The sequence below is a fragment of the Battus philenor genome, unplaced genomic scaffold (assembly GCF_028537555.1).
Source record: "Battus philenor isolate CCGP_79_NKW_IND1 unplaced genomic scaffold, ilBatPhil1.0.hap1 SCAF_2, whole genome shotgun sequence".
In the NCBI taxonomy this organism is placed as follows: domain Eukaryota; kingdom Metazoa; phylum Arthropoda; class Insecta; order Lepidoptera; family Papilionidae; genus Battus; species Battus philenor.
This window is the reverse complement of record NW_027181682.1, coordinates 16,301,867-16,322,198: the sequence shown is the minus strand read 5'-3', so window position 1 is coordinate 16,322,198 and position 20,332 is coordinate 16,301,867. Positions and strand designations below refer to the sequence as shown.

At 39.1% G+C, this 20,332-nt stretch overlaps 1 protein-coding gene across 1 annotated transcript in view; it reads right to left on the bottom strand.

Annotated features, from left to right (window-relative positions):
* tweek (transmembrane protein KIAA1109 homolog tweek) overlaps positions 1–20,332 on the bottom strand; it is a 68,732-nt gene that overhangs the window by 6,270 nt on the left and 42,130 nt on the right. The window contains exons 33-48 of the mRNA XM_068765465.1: positions 19,861–19,977; positions 18,895–18,980; positions 17,753–17,976; positions 16,744–16,878; positions 15,941–16,080; positions 14,877–15,024; positions 13,504–13,671; positions 12,880–13,072; positions 10,825–11,053; positions 9,770–9,977; positions 6,424–6,683; positions 5,378–5,549; positions 4,488–4,567; positions 3,284–3,389; positions 1,376–1,533; positions 91–247 (exon numbers count right to left, since the gene is read on the bottom strand). Of these exons, the coding sequence (XP_068621566.1) occupies positions 91–247; positions 1,376–1,533; positions 3,284–3,389; positions 4,488–4,567; positions 5,378–5,549; positions 6,424–6,683; positions 9,770–9,977; positions 10,825–11,053; positions 12,880–13,072; positions 13,504–13,671; positions 14,877–15,024; positions 15,941–16,080; positions 16,744–16,878; positions 17,753–17,976; positions 18,895–18,980; positions 19,861–19,977 (2,581 nt within the window). The remainder of the gene's footprint in view (positions 1–90; positions 248–1,375; positions 1,534–3,283; positions 3,390–4,487; positions 4,568–5,377; positions 5,550–6,423; positions 6,684–9,769; positions 9,978–10,824; positions 11,054–12,879; positions 13,073–13,503; positions 13,672–14,876; positions 15,025–15,940; positions 16,081–16,743; positions 16,879–17,752; positions 17,977–18,894; positions 18,981–19,860; positions 19,978–20,332) is intronic.

The window sequence follows — 20,332 nt, the reverse complement described above, 5'->3', positions numbered from 1 at the left end:
ATATGTAGCTAATTTGATATTTCATATTAAAATTAAATATTGTTTACTATATACCGTGCATTCGGTCGCGCTCGTGCCTTCCGAGCGGTAGCGCGAGCAAGCCACTCGTCTCGCAGCGCGGCGCGCAGGCGGGACACCCGGGCCAACAGCACCACTGTGCCCATGTACTCCAGCCTTAGCTCCAGCGCCGCCAGCTGGACCCCGCACACATGACCAGGGTTACAGCCTGGCTCCTCTTCGATATGCACTGGACAAAAAACACCAATATTAATTTAAATGTCAGACGTTGGTAACACTCATTGAATGAAAAATTAGAAGTTTATTTTCATTGATTAATGAACGAATGAATGAATGAAATCATTCCATTCACCGTAATGTTTGGTGACAAAAAATAAAGATTTATTACAGGGTTATTACAAGAAAATTATACTTTAAATGATTATAATTATTACAGGCTGGATATTGTTTAAGTAATAATACCAACAATGGACATTTTAATTCACCTACGTACTACTTTAAAGTTTAACTCATAGAACCATGTTTTAATTTGTATTAGCCTGTCGTTGCTCCTTGCAATCATAATTAAATGTGGGATTAAAAAAAAATTAAAATTACATACAAATATATAAGTAAAATAATTAATAAAATACAGCTGAACAGTGGTAGAGGAATGTGACTTTCGATTGTAGATCAAGGGTTCGATTTCAAAATAGATCATAATGGCCTTCTTTAGTATATTCCACGCATCCCTGTCTTGCTTATTTACCCAGTCACTTCCGTAACATCATCTTTTCTTCTGCTAATTGGACCTGGAACCATTTCGCTGACAGCAGTGCCCACATTCTATCTCTGCGTACTTGCCCATAGCTACTTTTTCCTTTTTTTAGAGCGGATCGTGACAAGCGGATTGGTGCAAATTAAACATATACATGTAGTCCTGGTGTCTCGAGGTAAATCATTTCAACCACGCTGACCAGTTACTCGGTGAAAGCATCATTAGATTAAGTTGACATTTAAAAGGTTAGCTTAAATAACCCGTGTCTTAACTGCAAGCAAAAAACAGAAGAATTAAGAGACCATCGTCCTGAACACTTGCAAGAGGATGGTCCGTGGGCACTTCTTTTCAATGTAATCTTTATTCGATAAGAGTGAAAGGTGTGTTACTACATCCTTGTAAGTGTATTGTGATATAAAGTACGTGTGTTTATATTACCTATATATAATTATAAGTGCACTATAGTATGTTTATTATTCATCAATATGTTTTTTCATATGCGGCCACAAAATTTAGTGATGAGATTGACTGGAAGAATATGGCACAAGGCATTAAGTCCACCCAAAATAAATAAGGATAGGTATGTATGTGGGTACAAACCGTGGGCACGCAGCGCTGCAAGCGAGATGGCGCCGCCCACGATGCCGGCGCGCGCATCGAGGGCAGAGGCGCCCAGCTCGACGCGCACCACCATGTGCCGGCGGTGGGTGCTGCCGATGCTCAACCGACCCGATGCTCCCAGTGACCGGCTCTGCCAGCTGATCATCACAACGTCCATTATTACTTTGACAGATTCATGTTAGTCGATAGACGGTAGCTGCAAGACATAGGACTACCAAAGTTCGTGACCAATCCAGAGAAATCCTGCCGATGCTCAGCCGACCCGATGCGCCCAGTGACCGGTTCTGCCAGCTGATCACCACAACGTCCATTATTACTTTGACAGATTCATGTTAGTCGATAGACGGTAGCTGCAAGACATAGGAATCCCAAAGTTCGTGACCAATCCAGGGAAATCCTGCCGATGCTCAGCCGACCCGATGCGCCCAGTGACCGGCTCTGCCAGCTGATCATCACAACATCGACTATTACTTATATATATACATGTCAGGTGATAGACGGTAGCTGCAAGACAGGACTCACAAACTTCGTGACCAATCCAGCGACTTCCCGTGACCTTGAGCCGGTCCACCAAATTATCTTTCATAGCCCATTACAATTATAAATGATAATAGTAAAAAAGAACAGCCGAGGAAACTCAACCAAAGAAATATTGATACAAGAGTCCAAATTTAGCAAAAGGAGATATAAGTTTCCGTCTTGATAACGCCTATCTATACCTCCTTTTTGCCAAAATTAATATCAAAAAGATATAAAAAACTTCCGCACCACAATTTGTGTGCAATTGCGTACCTTAGAATTTAATCCACGTGAAATATTTGTAACTATAAAAAAAATTTGTTATTAGGAGACAAGACCCGTTTTATAGAGAAAGAGAAGAGCATAACGAGAATTAGAGAGAGAGGGAAAATCGCAATAAAAATTTGTTAATATCACATCTAGTTTAAATCGTTTGAAACATTGGATAATGTAAAAGTGTAAAGTAGTGGACATCATTCGTCCACCGCTGGACTTAGACTTCTATAGATTTCATATAGGACCAATTGGATAGCTTCATTCAACTCACCTGTTCACATTGTTCTTTATGTGAATATATTTATTTTGGTTTCACGAAAGTAAGTAAAACGATTATCAATAGATATTTAGCCAACAAAGCTTATTAATTTCGTAATAAAACATATAAAAACTACCAAAGATGATCTTGGCAAGTGTTTGTAAAACTATGCAAGGTTTTTAATGTTTTATGGAATCAGGCGTTACCTTGTAGTCTATCCTAGGTAAGAAAAGGACCAATATTTAGCCACTTCCGCAAATGCAGTGGTAGTCGTGCAACAAAGTGCACCACCCGCCAGCCCGCTGATAAATGCGCATGCGGCAAACAATGCGAATCACACAACTGTCACCGTCAAATTACTCAACACGCGTTTCACCCCTCCACGGGGCATCTTCAGGAGTTATGTTACACCGATTAGTGCCAAACACAGAGTGAAACTCTGTGAACTATCTAGCCTATTGGTTCTTTTCTTACTTAGGATGGACTTCCGCAAAATAACGCCCGATCAAACCTTTGCTTCATATTACAAAAGTTTTTATCCAAAAAAAAAGGCTTTTTACAAACAACAATTTCTTTCAGTTTTATTTATTATACACTAGATGTACCATCTCCAGATAATCGAACACTGGACCTACCATCACAAGCCAGTCATAAAGCACATGACTGCTCTATTGAGTTAATATGTGGTTCTCATGAATCCGCATAGTTAAAGATATATATATATATATATATATATATATATATATGTATTTTAATGTTATAATCTATGTTATCTATCTATCTATAATGCAATTGAATAAAAAAATAGTAAATTGTTGAATGGGAACACTGACCTGACGTTTCCCATCACGTTTCCCATGTTCATGTGTACATTTAGTCGAGTGAAATTAACAGCGAACAGTACAAGCGTCTCCCACGCCGCGCCACTGCCCTTGCTCTCTGCTCCTACACACAGACAAACATAGTTTAGTTTTAAACTCTTAAAATAATTTACCCTTAGATGAATTTCTTTGCACACTATCTACATACAGTCGATTTTAGCAAAAGGGTAAGAAAGTAGAAATGTAGCATGAAAGATAGATAATAGACCGAAAGAGAAAGTAAAATATAAAAGAAGAGAGAGAAAATAAAAAAATCATGCAAAAAAAAAATTGCAAATAAAGTCCCTGTCCCACCAATAAATAGGGGTACGAGAGGCCTCCAATAGCGGGGGTCATAAAAAGAAAGAATACAGTCGATTTTAAAACGCATTTTTTTAACTATATTTAAATTTATTCTTAAACAAAATTGTTTATGAGTTTATTTCTAAGATAAAGGCCTCGTGTCAGAGCGTGGGCACATGTAAGTCCAGTGCTGTTTCGTAGATGATATGCATCCCACTAAAACCATTAAGTATTCCAATCCCAGTCATGTATGAGATATCTCAATAGTATATATGGAACTACACCTATCCCCCGATTTAAACGGTACTAGTTTTACACGTTTTCGCTTTTACACGGTTTTCCAAATAAGTATTTTTTTTTTGTTTTAATAACCGATTTTATTACCATCTCTCATAATGTAAATATTTCTGCTTCAAACATCGAATCGGCACAAATAACTTCGAGTGATGAAAGTGAATTCGAACCTTCGATTCCGAAAAAAAGAATGAGAGTAATTTTTTTTTGTTCTTGTGTTTAATGTATATTGTAATTAAATAAAAAAAAAACAGTTTTTCGTAATACATTAAATATTTTAACTTATCAATGCTTTTTATTTTTATTTCTGTGTACACCTAAAATTATTGAAAAAAATCACAACTGTTAAATAGCAAAATGGTGCGTTTTCTGCAAGCTTTTCCATTTACACGGTTTTGACTTGAAAATTTTTAATTTTCGATTTACACGTTTTTCACAGGAACGTATCTACCGTGTAAATCGGGGGATAGGTGTATCAGTAACGTAAATCGCGACCAATGATTCTAGAACATGATTCTTAACTACGCAATATATATTTTATTTATAAAAAATTCGTGCCTGAATATTAATACTAGTTTACCTTTTATTTTAGGTGTTTCTACAGTCTTTGTCTTCTCTCTCTGCGGCAATACTGGCGATACGGGAGCGTTGTTACCGGACCTAAAACAAGAACAATCAAAATTCGACTCTAACTTGTTCACCTTTAGATGTATTTTGCTATATACTGTGTAGGTTTGATATATATACAAAGTCGGATCTCTCTTTCGCACTTCTTGGCTGACTGGGATTTGTTGCTCCTTTGTGCGTGTACATATAAATAGAAAGAGAGAGTAGAAAATATAACTACAACAGCAGATAATTTTCCTGAGTGCACAACAATGTAGTATGGATACTCAATTGACTTTTGGTTCAGTCAACACATAGCCCCCCCCTCCCCCCTCCATGGATCGATACGATGACCGATTCTACGCTGAACCTTGACTATGTGGGTCCACTTAGTGGCGATCTACCCACACTACGTCTACTGGGTCATGGTCTCCATTCGAGGAACTTTCAGCTTCCACAGACTAATTTTGTTTACGTGCCCATGACCGATTGGTTCAATACATAATTCATTCGACTGTTCAGTGAACAATTGAATCCAGAATATTTAGATCTTTTTTTTTCGTGTTCCTATTTTATCTGCGATCAGTCCCAGGACTATGAGCGGATTTGTTGAGAGGTTATAGCTTTGGAAGTTGGTCTCCCCGGCGGGAGACACTCCTAGTTCACCATCGAGCGTCTAGTCTCTGGATGTCATGGCGTTTAAGACGTTTCCTGTACTGAATGCAAGTCAATTCGGAAGCCAACCGATTTTTATAATTCGTCGATGACTGCTGGATCTCCTTCTTTACTGTTTTGATCTCCAGAGCTTCGTGGATGTCGGAGCTCGTAAAATATTTAGATCCAAAACAAAAAAAGTGTTCGTACCCCGGATGCGCGTGGCGGTCGTGTCGGTCGTGTCGATCGTGGTGCACGCTGACGTCGCCGAGGAACATGCGACGGACTATGCTGCGACGGTACCACGCCTTCGGGAACGCAAGGATCTCGCTCAGTCGCCGCATGTCGTACTTGAACGATGCAGACCCCACGTCCACGATCGCTGCGATAGAAATGCCACTCATACATCCTGTATATATATATATATATACATATATTAGTAGTTTCAGCCCATGCCCATAGACGACCACTGCAAGACCTAGGACTGCCTTAAAGTTATGTATGAGCGGATATACCATCGCCACTTTTGGTAGGCGGTTTGGTGATCGTATTGTGATAGCATAGCACACAGAGAACACTGCTGCCCATCCTCTAGAAATTTGTTTGTGAGCTGTAGAAATCCTATATAATTAATGCACAAAGTGTGAATTATATAAGATTTTATAGGGAATCGAACACGCAATCTACAATCGCAAGGCTTAGTTCTCTACCGCTGGGTCACCACTGCGGTAGAATATATATATAAATATATACACACTAGCATCCGAATAAGCTATTGCAAGCACTTTCGAATCGTCAATAAACAAGAAATATCAACATTGTACCTACAGGAAGCTACCACCGGCTCGGAAGGCGGTTCTGCTGACAGCCGATGAGATACTCAACAGTTGCTCTTTACAAATTTATTTTTATAAAGAGTGCGCGGTGATAATTAGCTTCCTGAGTGAGCATCGACATTTAATTTCACGCATTAACATCTGTATAGTATTCTTGGATAGAATAATATATTTTTCAGATCAAGTCTTCGTGACATCTCTAAATCCACATGGAACCAGTGCGAGGGTACAGATTGAGCACACCCTATATTTGTTATAGAATATATATATATATATATATATATATATATATATATATATATATATATGTATGTATATTTAACTATATATATATATATATATATATATATATATTTGTGTGTCTCTCTGTGTGCGTATTTTTAATAAATAATAAGTTATTTTAAATTTGAACAAACTCACTGGAGAACCTAACGGTCGCCTTGGACTGATCCTGGTCGGTCTGGAAGTCGAGCTTTCGTGACCTGGACAGGTGGAACTTGACGAACTCCACGTTCACGCTCAGCGAGTCTTTGCGCTCCGTGTCGGACAGCGGCGACCACTGCGCCTCCTTGAGGCTGGACTTCTTGCCTCCGTAAGGATGGAAAATGTACACCGAAAAGTCGGCTAGGCAGCCCGTCACGCTTAGCCCGCCCATCGCCACGGCTGGTTCAGCCATTTCCCTGGTAACAAGATACTTATAAATTTCTAGGTATCAGTTCTATAACAGTCAATGAAATGTGAAATATATGATATGTGAAATATTTGATATTGATTTCCTTTATATATATATAAATATATAAAGGAAAAAATGAAGTTAAGTGTAAATTAATTAAAATATTATTGATATATCATATATAATAATATGTAAGTCAAATGCGTATTAATTTTGAATTTAAACTCAATATTTATATGATTCTCAAATCGATTAAACGAAAAGAGAGCAAAAAATATTCACAATTCTTAAAAAATGTTGAAAAGTCTGTTATGAATTTGAAAAATATTAGTACTGGCAAAAGATAGAGAACCAGAGATAATTTAAATAAAATTTTGCACCAAACTGTTGCTTACCCATTTTCTATTTCTTTTTCATTGATAGACTTTTCCTAAAACACATAGCTTATTATTTGTTTATTTATTAAATACTTTTCTAAAAAGGATTCTCAACATACACATAACGGTACGTTACTACGCACACGAGTGTACGTACTCGTGCGTTCATGTCTAAAATAGAGTGACGTGCGTTGGTGTACGTTGTAGATTGACGGGCATTTGTGTGCATTGTAGATTGACGTGCTTTGGTGTGCATTGTAGATTGACGTGCATTGGTGTGCGTTGTAGATTGACGTGCGTTGGTGTGCGTTGTAGATTGACGTGCGTTGGTGTATGTTGTAGATGGACGTGCGATTATGTACGTTGTAGAGTAACATGCGTTGATGTGCTTTGTAGATTGACGTGCGTTTATGTACGTTGTAGAATAACGTGCGTTGGTGTGCGTTGTAGATTGACGTGCGTTTATGTACGTTGTAGAATAACGTGCGTTGGTGTGCGTTGTAGATTGACGTGCGTTGGTGTATGTTGTAGATGGACGTGCGATTATGTACGTTGTAGAGTAACATGCGTTGATGTGCTTTGTAGATTGACGTGCGTTTATGTACGTTGTAGAATAACGTGCGTTGGTGTGCGTTGTAGATTGACGTGCGTTTATGTACGTTGTAGAATAACGTGCGTTGGTGTGCGTTGTAGATTGACGTGCGTTTATGTGCGTTGGTGTACGTTGTAGATTGAAGTGCGTTGGTGTGCGTTGTAGATTGACGTGCGTTGATGTATGTTGTAGATTGACGTGCATTGATGTGCGTTGTAGATTGACGTGCGTTGGTGTGCATTGTAGATTGACGTGCGTTCATGTCTAATATAGATTGACGGGCGTTTATGTACGTTGTAGAATAACGTGCGTTGGTGTGCGTTGTAGATTGACGTGCCTTTATGTGCGTTGGTGTACGTTGTAGATTGAAGTGCGTTGGTGTGCGTTGTAGATTGACGTGCGTTGATGTATGTTGTAGATTGACGTGCATTGATGTGCGTTGTAGATTGACGTGCGTTGGTGTGCATTGTAGATTGACGTGCGTTCATGTCTAATATAGATTGACGGGCGTTTATGTACGTTGTAGATTGACGTGCGTTTATGTGCGTTGGTGTACGTTGTAGATTGAAGTGCGTTGGTGTGCGTTGTAGATTGACGTGCGTTGATGTATGTTGTAGATTGACGTGCATTGATGTGCGTTGTAGATTGACGTGCGTTGGTGTGCATTGTAGATTGACGTGCGTTCATGTCTAATATAGATTGACGGGCGTTTATGTACGTTGTAGATTGACGTGCGTTGGTGTATGTTGTAGATGGACGTGCGATTATGTACGTTGTAGAGTAACATGCGTTGATGTGCTTTGTAGATTGACGTGCGTTTATGTACGTTGTAGAATAACGTGCGTTGGTGTGCGTTGTAGATTGACGTGCGTTTATGTGCGTTGGTGTACGTTGTAGATTGAAGTGCGTTGGTGTGCGTTGTAGATTGACGTGCGTTGATGTATGTTGTAGATTGACGTGCATTGATGTGCGTTGTAGATTGACGTGCGTTGGTGTGCATTGTAGATTGACGTGCGTTCATGTCTAATATAGATTGACGGGCGTTTATGTACGTTGTAGAATAACGTGCGTTGGTGTGCGTTGTAGATTGACGTGCCTTTATGTGCGTTGGTGTACGTTGTAGATTGAAGTGCGTTGGTGTGCGTTGTAGATTGACGTGCGTTGATGTATGTTGTAGATTGACGTGCATTGATGTGCGTTGTAGATTGACGTGCGTTGGTGTGCATTGTAGATTGACGTGCGTTCATGTCTAATATAGATTGACGGGCGTTTATGTACGTTGTAGAATAACGTGCGTTGGTGTGCGTTGTAGATTGACGTGCCTTTATGTGCGTTGGTGTACGTTGTAGATTGAAGTGCGTTGGTGTGCGTTGTAGATTGACGTGCGTTGATGTATGTTGTAGATTGACGTGCATTGATGTGCGTTGTAGATTGACGTGCGTTGGTGTGCATTGTAGATTGACGTGCGTTCATGTCTAATATAGATTGACGGGCGTTTATGTACGTTGTAGATTGACGTGCGTTTATGTGCGTTGGTGTACGTTGTAGATTGAAGTGCGTTGGTGTGCGTTGTAGATTGACGTGCGTTGATGTATGTTGTAGATTGACGTGCATTGATGTGCGTTGTAGATTGACGTGCGTTGGTGTGCATTGTAGATTGACGTGCGTTCATGTCTAATATAGATTGACGGGCGTTTATGTACGTTGTAGATTGACGTGCGTTGGTGTATGTTGTAGATGGACGTGCGATTATGTACGTTGTAGAGTAACATGCGTTGATGTGCTTTGTAGATTGACGTGCGTTTATGTACGTTGTAGAATAACGTGCGTTGGTGTGCGTTGTAGATTGACGTGCGTTTATGTGCGTTGGTGTACGTTGTAGATTGAAGTGCGTTGGTGTGCGTTGTAGATTGACGTGCGTTGATGTATGTTGTAGATTGACGTGCATTGATGTGCGTTGTAGATTGACGTGCGTTGGTGTGCATTGTAGATTGACGTGCGTTCATGTCTAATATAGATTGACGGGCGTTTATGTACGTTGTAGAGTAATGTGCGTTCATGTGCGTTGCGGAGTGACATGCGTTCGTGTAAGTTGTAGAGTGAGGTGTCTTCGTGTCAACTCACTCGTCGCCGGCGCGCTTGGAGCTGAAGACGATGCGCAGGCTGGGCAGCTGCAGCAGGCACTCGACGCGCGACGCGGGCAGGCAGCTGAACCGGAACGCGGAAGGCCGCGTGTGGAAGTGTACGATCACATCCACCGGGAAAGACGCGTACACATACTGCCCGTACGACGCGTACTCGCTCGAACGGGACCGAGGTGCGCTCTCCGCCTCTGCAACACACGTGGTCACATGATTTTCATCACACAACAAAAGTTACGTGTTCATCATGTATGTATAGATCTTGACAGGATATAGTATTTCTGAATTTTATACAAGGTGATTGGTTATAGGTAAAAAATGTAAAACGTAGGCAATAACACAAAAACATGTAACAAAGTTCCATATAACATGAAATAAAGAACGGTATATATGTGGTGTTTTATTTTTTACATGGCTTGTGCAGCACACCGGTTTAAATTATTAGCTATTGAATTTACTAGTTGAAGAGATTAGTTATTTTAGTAATGACCAGAAAAAATGTCTGAGATAGAACAGAAACATCTACATTCTAAATATTCCAAATTGCTTCAGTGGTGGCTTGTACCGATGGCATACTGTCATATTTAAAACTTATTTATTATCTGTTACTGGTGCATCGTGTCACCTGACCCAACCTTATTACAGTACCCGGCGATAAATATTGCACATCGACCTTTAGACAGAGACAATAGGCTAAATTCGGCTTCGTAGAGCGTTATCTCTGTCGCACGACTGACAAAACGTCACATAGGTAGTGTGAGACCGAGATAATGCTCTACGGAGCCTAAATTAGACGATTGTCTCTTTCCAAAGATCGATGTGCAATATTTATCACCAGGTACTGTACTACAATGCAAACAATATCATTTTATTGTTCAGGGTAGATTCGGCCCAATATTCAGAGGTCGATCGCCTACCTTTTGAGATTAAAGTATTAAATGGGGTCCCTCACGGATCGTGCCTCCGAAAGGGAGAGACAGAGACAGAGAGAGAGAGAGAGAGCATGCGATACTAAATAAATAAATAATTATTGTCAACCTGGCGTTGGTGTGGAGAATGATGCCTTGGTGGGTATTGGTTCCAGGGTCTGTTCGAGGAACTCAAGTATGTGAGGGCTAATGATGGTTTCCTCTGGAATGCTCTGCAGAGTGATCCAAGCGAAGAGTGCCGCCTTCTTCGTGCCCACTTTGCGGGCGCCCGCGCACATTGGAAGTGACAGTGGCGGTGTCGCCACTTCATCCGGAAGCGTTTTGGACTCGTAATGAACCTGAATTAAATCAAATTAGAGAGACATGTTCTCTGTTCTAAATTCAAATTAAATACTGATATGAAGTAAAATGCAATTATGAATTTCATGGTTATTTATACATCTGCTTAAAGTCTGTAGTATATGAATATAACGACTATTTTGTCGTCGGTCGAGAATTGCGGGTCTATTATTGCGTCAATAAAATATGAAGGTTCAAGTGGCAGCTACATATTTTTAGTGAATAACAATATTTTTGTAAATATTCTTTTTTTATCATATCATCATTTATTATTGAAATATACCGACAAGCGGTAGTCCCCTCTTTAAGTATATGAGCCTATAAGTGGAGACATAGAAAAACGTCAAGCCATCTGATAGGATCAAATAGAGTTTATTTGCTGTAATAAGACAAAACAACAATGGTATACAAAATTAAAACCAAGCACAATTGTCTTAAATTAATCAAATAAAATTATTAAAGCGAAACTATCTATATTTAATAACATCCATCTGATCTGGAATATCTCATGTGCGTCGTGTTGATCGCATTCTCCTTCGTCGTTTTATTTAGGACTATCACTGCTACCCAAATGGCATTTCCATATTCCGCAGGTATGAAGTGGCATGGCGCAGAGTGCGCCTAGTCTAATAACTCTTTTAAAGTGGCAAAGCTCGAAAGCTTGCAGGGCAGCTTCAACTTGGGCCTCTACATATTATTATCTAATGGATTCAGGCGTTATTTTGCGTAAGTCCATCCTAAGTAAGAAAAGGACCAATATATAGCTACTCCCGCACATGCAGTGGTAGTCGTGCAATAAAGTACACCGCCCGCCAGCTAGCTGATAAATGCGCGTGCGGCAAACAATGCGAATTACACAACTACCACGGTTAAATCACTCATATATTACTATTTTACCAGATTGTGAGGCCGAGCTTGGTAGATCGGTTCGTTGTACCTTCCATGGAGTGACTAAGTTCAAGCCCCCCCCCCCCAGGGGACCTAGGCATGGCTGTCACTAACACAAAAACGCAAGGGAGGAGTCTGCCTCGTTTCGATGTCGCAAATTCTATGATTCTTCAGGCATATTTTAATAATCTTTGATAAGTTTACAAGATTCTTTAACAAGCACGACATGCAGCATTTAAGAAGACAATTAAGAAATATCATTAGTTGTTGTTAATACACTTTAATATGTCCACTACGAGCCAGATTTTTCCTCTTTCAGGTCCCTCAATTATCATACAGCTAACGCTAAATAGCTGGACCATCTTTAATTCTTTCTAATGTCGTTAATATCAATACATTAAGCCATTAAGATCCTATCATCAATATTTCAGTGGTAAGACGCCCACTGTTTGACAAAAGCCTCCACCATACTTCAAACAAACAATAAATTTTAACTTTTTTTGAGACAATCTTTCAAATTATTTGATTAAATGTGAAATAACTAGCTTTGTAATTCAAAACTATTTCATTCATTTATTTATTAACACTTTTGGTACAACATTGATAATAAATAATTGAAAACAAAAAAAGAAACAATCCATACGGAACAAGAGACGATAAGACCGCCTCCTGTACCTATATATAAATTGTTTCTATTTTTTTAGTAATTGTCTATAGTATACAAGAAAGTATAAAGAATTAAATAAATAAATAACAACTAAAGGCATTAAGTCCGCCATATCAAAGATTGTGAAAAGGGTGAATAAATATATAAATAAATACTGTCTGATATGGTTATGTACAATGTGAAGTTGTAACGAGTGAACTGTCAAACGTGCGAAGTTCACAGCGAACTGTCAACTCGTTTGGTGCACGAGTTTCAAAGTGCTTTGAATACCTTGAGCTGCAGACCGGGTACACGGAAGACGGTGAGGTCTGGAGCTGGTGGAAGGCGTGGCTTGCGACGCGTGCCTGGCGAGCTGGCTTCGCTTCCGCAGCCCCCAGCTGCTCCCCCCGCGGTGCCGGCGCTCCCCGCACCGGCCCCGGCTAGCCCTCCCGACGCGGATCGACCCACACGACCTCTTGATCCACTGCTATTGAATACATTATAATACAACATTATGTTATTTTATTGTATGTCTTTTGATATTTTAAATTAAAACAGCTGTGATAAATTCTTTGAAGAATGAACGTTGGCGTCGCATTGGGCGTTAGGAAGGCAACCATGTATCAGGCTTAACCAGAAACGATCAGTCAGACTTGACTCCGCGTATCACAAATGCCTTATTATAACGGCTACGAATTTTTATTGTAACACATCTTTCATGAAAGTTTAATACAGATTTATACATATACACTCTATCAGGTATAGCCTAGATTAAATAAAAATAATCAGACAACATCATTGCCAAAGATTCTCATCATTTAAATATTCGTTTATTGAATAATAAGCCTTTTCCGTCATTTTAATTTTAATATTCGTTTTAATTTTTGTTAATGGCCGACGAATAAGGTGTCTTACATTTTGATGTCGTCATCACGCGCCGGCTCCTTGGTGTGCAGTACGCATTTGCCACTGTTGATGTGAACCTTCACGTCCAGTTCGAAGTCAATGTTCGGCTCCGCTGTCTTGGCTTTACTTGCCTTGCTGTCCTTGGCTTCCTTGGTCTCCGTCTGAGTCTCCGATGTCCTAAAATATGACAGTAATTACAATACTATTATGTATCGTTACAACGACTCCTACAGACACTCAATTGACTTACGGCTGCTAGCGTAGATATTCAATTGACTTCCGTTGCAGCGAATTATCGGTTTATTTAATAATTAATAATGAATAATACTAAAAATTTTATTATAATTATTCTAAAAACAATAAAAACTAATTGAATTATTTACAAATATAATACCGCGATCAAAAGTAATGTTAATTTTAAATTACTTATTTATTCTTACAAATCAATTCCGTCTACTTCAAAGGAAGCTCCGTCTAATAAAACGCTATTTTCTAAACGCCTTTTTTCTGTCCTCGAACAAGTCGGAAAAATCTTTTTCCGGTACAGCCTTCAAGAACTTCGATTCGGTTTTTATTACTCAATGGAATCAAGCGTTACCTTGCGAAAATCCATCCTTAGTAAAAAAAAGAACAATATTTATGTGCAGAATTGGCTACATATTAGTCCTTTTCTTACTTCAGTTTTTATTACCTCAATCGTGTCAAAACATCGAGAATGCATTGACATTTTGAAGTTTGCTGAAGCCAGAAGTCGCACAGAGCCGAAACTAGCAAATACGGTAGTTGCGGAACGATATCAGTCGAGTTTTTGACGCTTTTGGCACCAATAGATACGACGTGTTTGACGATATTGAAACACTTGTAACTCGGAGATAATTAATTGAAACTTTTGACGAACAGGTACTTGGCAAATATTACAGACAGTCCTACCAACATAGGAAATAAAATTTACCTTCCTAACGCTTGGAGGTTTTAAATGACAAATTCACCTTACGTTTTGATCACAGTAGTACATGAGGTTCCACCTATGTAATTTTAAAATTATTCATCACGATATTTCTAGAACCATAACATTGAGAGACTCGAAATTCATTTGGAATATTTCTTTCGTGGAATTGAGGTCAGTTATGAATGGATTTTACGGAATTTAAAACATAATTTTAAACTATAAGCTATATAACTTGGTCAGATGCTTTGACATGTTTAAAATTACTAATAATTATATTTATGAATTTATCTCCACAAAAGGCAGTGCGCCGGCATATGCAAAGTGATTGACAGCTATTATTATTTATAAATAGAAATAGAACAAAACTAGAAAATTAATATATATAAAACTAGAAAATTATACAAATAAATATGACAAAAAAAAGGTTTATTACCCGTCATGACGGCGGCGTGTCTGTGTGTCACGGCGCTCTGGCCAGGGCGCGGGCAGGGAACTTTGCCGCTGTACTCCCACACCCCCCGGACCGTTTCCACCTCCAGATCCTCGCGCCCGTAGCGACGAAGTGCGCGACGGACCAGCGCCTGGAATACACATATCATTGTCATATCAACTGATAGATATCAATTGCAAGATATTGGCGTTTCCCAAAGATCGCCACCATAACGATCTTGTATACATATATCTGATACGATCTTAACGATATCGTTCGTCCACCTAGTATGGGGCATCGACTTAACTGCTACTTTACATTTTTTCGAACTGAGTCGTTGACCATTGATATTCTGTGGGTTTCCATTGAGTCTTGTAAGAAGACTCAATGGAAACCCAATGGCTCATGTTAAGCGATTACATCTCGAATCCTTATTGACTCGTCTCTCACTATGAGCCTCATTGGCAAGCTTATAGCCGCTCAACAAGCCGTATTGGCAAGCTTATAGCGGCTCAACGAGCCACTTTGGCAAGCTCATAACTTGCCAACGAGCTGCATTTGCAAACTTAAGTCGCTCAACGAGCCGCATTGGCAAGCTCATAACCGCTCAACAAGCCGCATTGGCAATCTCATAACCGCTCAACAAGCCGCATTAGCAAAGTCATAGTTGCTCAACGAGCCGCATTTTCAACCCAAAAATTCATACCCGGAATTTCTCTACAACATCAAATTATGCACGAAATCCGTTGACTAACGTTATTCCAATTCTTGTTTAATATATATATTTTTAATATATCACATTATAATTCAAAGACAATACAAAATATGACAAGACCTTTTATGCGCAACGACTTTCCTCTCAGTAATAGATGTTTTTTTTTCTTCTCTTTATAACATTGCATATATTACATTACAAATTTCATGTCCCATATAAAAATATATATATATGTATTGCTGATGTGATATCAAAATAGTGAGAAATTTATTTAATCCGAAAATATTGAGTGCTTCAAACATAGCGAGTGAGAGATTTGGTCCAGGTGCAAGAGATAAGCGTGAGGTGTTACCGGTAAGAGTCTCGCTTTCCACGGAGCTCCAGCTGCCGCCTTCGATGATGTCCGCCAGGCGCGTGTCCTCGTCGGCCAGAAGCAGGGTCTCGCCTGAGTCTCCCGCCGTGCTCGACGACCCGAGGTTCGCTTCTATCACTCTGCATAGATAACAATTTAGAGGTCAATTAATTTGTTGTAAGCAAGCTTCAGCACTATTGACACACTACATCCGTGTATAATGAGTGATGATACGGCAAATATTTTAACTTCCTCAAAACGAAGTAATTATTGAGAGGAAATTAATCGATTTATCGGAAAAAAAAATTTATCGAAAGAAGATTTATTAGATGATATATTTATCGAAAAAGATTTAGCGGAAAAAATATTTATCAAAATAGATATTTATCGGAAGAAGTATTTATGAGAAACAGTGTTTGTCGAAAGAAGTATTTATTGAAAAAAATATTTATCGGGAGGAATATTTATCGAATGATTAATTATCAGAAAAACGAATTGATCGAAAAATAATTCGTCTAAAGAAGTATTAATCTAAAGAAATATTTATCGAAAAAAAAGATTTAATGTATTATGGCATAGTATATTTTTCCTTGTATAAATTTATAAACGCTTTTACTATGTACCGCTCCTTCAAATATTACTCAGTGAATAATCTGCTAGTTGTGTAAATGTTATGTTCCTTTTCTTTTTAGCTGATCTTGTTATGCATTTGTATGTTTAAAATAAATCAAACGTTTAATTCGTTGAGACGTTAATTATTGATTTTAGTGACATCTAGTGAGTGTTAAAGAAATAAGACTTACCCTTCCAGGTCCCGCCGGTCGGGCGGTGGCGCGGGCGCCACGAAGGATTGGCTGCGGTTGGAGCCCAGTCCCAGCTTGCCCTTCGTGATGGAGCTCGCGCGGACACTCTGTCGCCGGAGCTTCTGGATCATATCCCTGTGCAATGCAAAGCCAGTGTAAAGAGAAGTTCGCGGTCTGCCATTTTTATTTATTTAAGCCACTTCTACTCTCAACTCTTTCTCCTCTCAACCCACTTTGTATTTCGTTTCCCGAACAGTAACGATCAATCATAATTACATTTCATGACTTCCAACTGGCGCCTCTCGTTTTTTGGCCCCGTTTTTAGAGCCTATCGTACTCCTTACTAATATTGAGAAAATGGACTTCTTCATTCTAAATATTTTTTCTTACCGGTCTCCTCTTCCGTTCTATGCAATCTCTATTACTCTTTTTCCATTCTTCACAAATTCCTTCATTCACTCACGATTGATTTACATTCCATTTATTTCTCGCCTATCTTCCATCGCCACACCTTTTTGGTATATCATAGTAGAGATTAATTTTGATTTGAATTTATTTCATTCATAGTTGAGTTTTTACAATTTTGATTATTTTTAGGGCTCTAATACTTTCGCCATATTATTTCTATATTTTTCTATTTTTATTATCAATTTGTTATCTTGTCATTGTTCTTTTATAGCGTTTAGGCAATACATCAAAAAGATATGGCGACACTCATTTTCTTCCTAACTCTAACTAACAGTCTACTCTTGCAAATACGGTAAAGCAAGTGATAAAGTGTACCTATATAATATAATACAGTAAAACCGGTCGAAAGCAAGTTCGCATCCAGCCTCTTCCCAGGACCTCAACCAGGTAGTCTGTATACCTTGTGGGTGGGTGTCTTTCGTCGAGCTTACCGGAAGGACTACTCTGTCTTCGAAAGACCTGGATGTTGGCAATTTGAACTGGTTTCATTGAAAATGTATGGAGGAACTATCTATGTTCAGAATGAACTCGAAGGGCGTACCTCCTGAAGTCCTTGAACACGAGCGCCTCCAGGTCGTGCAGGCGTCGCAGCTCGTGCTCGACGGTGGCGTGCGATGCGCCCAGCGCTCGCAGGTCGTTGATAATTCGCGCCTGCTCCGTCATCTCCTGCTCGATCAGCTTCGACCGCTTCTTGGCGTCCAGCGTTGCGTCGAACACAAACGCGGGCAGGTGCTCCGTGTACTTGCGACGGAACACGATGCTCTCCTTAACATAAAGAAATTATATTATACAGGATGATTGTTTATAGATATATAAGACAATTTCTCTCGACTATGTATGTATATTCTTCAAATAAACAATAATGCTTTTAACGACCTTTAAGGTTATTATTTAAATTATCGATTCTTTTTAAGTTTATATTGCACCAATACCAACTGCTTTACCGACAGGCGACTGCAATGGACGCGTATTAACACAATTGTTAACAGCGCCATCTATAAGGTGTGTAGATTAAACATCCACTGCTTTACCGACATAAAACAAGCGCGGCACAATACAAAATAGAATGATTAAAGAAACTAGTTTCTTTACAGATGGGGTGAATATACCTTATAAAGTATAAACGATTTCTGAAAAAAAAATTATGTAATACGTAAAAAAATTGCCAGATGTAATTGGCCAGTTCCATTGCTATAAAAAAAAACATTAATATATAATTTTTTTTCAGTGATGACTTTATACAGGTTGATTAGATATAGGTGTAAAAGTTTTTTTTGCTGACAAAGTATCACATACATTCACTCCTTTGGTTTTTATATCTGCAAATATATATTTGTATAGTATTTAAGGCGTGTCTTGTGATAATAGTGGGGAAAGGAGGGAGATTAGCTTTTGATAATTAATTTCTTCATAATGTGTTTATCCGAATAAAACCGTTAGAGAAAAATAAATGTCTAAGAATTTATTACAAAACTGCCGGTGCGTTCGGTGCTTCTGGAATTGGAGAAGCGAAATCCAATATGCCAGGCTTTTAAGTTCTAGAACAGAGACCGATTGGTGAGTGGTCAGACGACCTCGTAGATGTAAGCAAGATGACACATGTAGACTACTTCTAATTGATCGAATTTGTAGGGGAAGTGGAAGGGGGTGATGTAATAAATGTATGTAAAAATTAAATCGTACTTGAGATCCCTTGCTGTTATCCGCCTCGTCGTCCAAATCACTTTCGTAAGGGTCCATCTTCGGAAACGGATCCTCCTCCTCAAAACCTGGTTATGTACATGAAGAATCATTATTTTATACAAGGCAATATATACACTCGATAACGTTTACTGGAAATTTGGCAGACTACCTGAAGAACTTGAGACCATCTGTTCACAAATTCACGTGTGCGTCTTGTAAATCGCGCCATTGTTACGCACATACATAGTTATTACTAACATATATTTGTTAAAGAAGGATATTTAGCGTATGCATTATCTAAATAAATATTAATTAAATATGTCGCCTTTATAGGAAATCATAGAAAAATAGTATGTACAATAAAATAGTTGCATATATGGATTTCTTTGTTATATATGGATATATGGACTTTCCTATGTCCACGGGCTTTAATTCACGCTTGAGAACAAGAGTCGTTGCAACCCGCGGGCGTGAATTCACGCCCCCATGGCTTATCTTTGATTTTTAAATAAGATAATAAAGTCAATATTTATTACTGGTATACGTTTGAAAGTACATATTCTTATCTAAAAATCTTCTAGAATCTATTATTATCAATAATTTAATATTTATTTGTTATTTTTTATCTCTAATAAGCCTAAGTTTTTGGGGCATCGTCAGGATCCGTGGAGGGGTGAAACACGTATTGAGTGATTTAACGGTGGTAGTTGTGTTATTCGCATTTTTTGCCGCACGCGCATTTATCAGCGGAAGTAGCTATATATTAGACTTTTTCTTACTTAGGATGGACTTCCGCAAAGTAACGCTTGAATCTATTAGATACAATTGTAATAGTCCTATTTACAAACATACTGTATTTGAAAAACAATATATTACCGGTAAGTTGACCTGTTCTGTTGATTTGTTTAAATATTTTATTTAGGTTAAGAATAACTTAATAGAAACAAGAGATAGAGAGTGTGGTACCGGTGAGCATTGTGAGCGTGTGTCCCAGCGCTGACAGCTGCTTGCCCACGTTCACGTCCAGGTGTATATCAACACCCTCCATCTGCCACGACACGTTCAGGAACCATTTGGCGTTCTCTGCGGGTAAGTTGAAATAACAGTCATATGAGGGTTAAAACAAATTTAAGAGCGTTGAGATGTTCTTAAACTTAGCTATTATTTACCAAGGTCACTGATATAGCTCATAGAATTGTACGTATGAAGTGGCTATGGCGCAGGGCGGAAAGGTTCTCGAGTGGCGACCACGTGCCGGCAGACGCGGCATGGGCAGACCCTCCACTGGATGAACTGACGAAATAGTCAAGATCAGGAAGTCGCTAGATGCGGGCAGCGCGAGACTGGTCAACTTGGCGATCTTTGATAAATTACTCTGTGGCGTGCATATCGCGCGCCACTCGCTAAACGCTCCGCCTTTGGACCGCGCCTCGAAAAA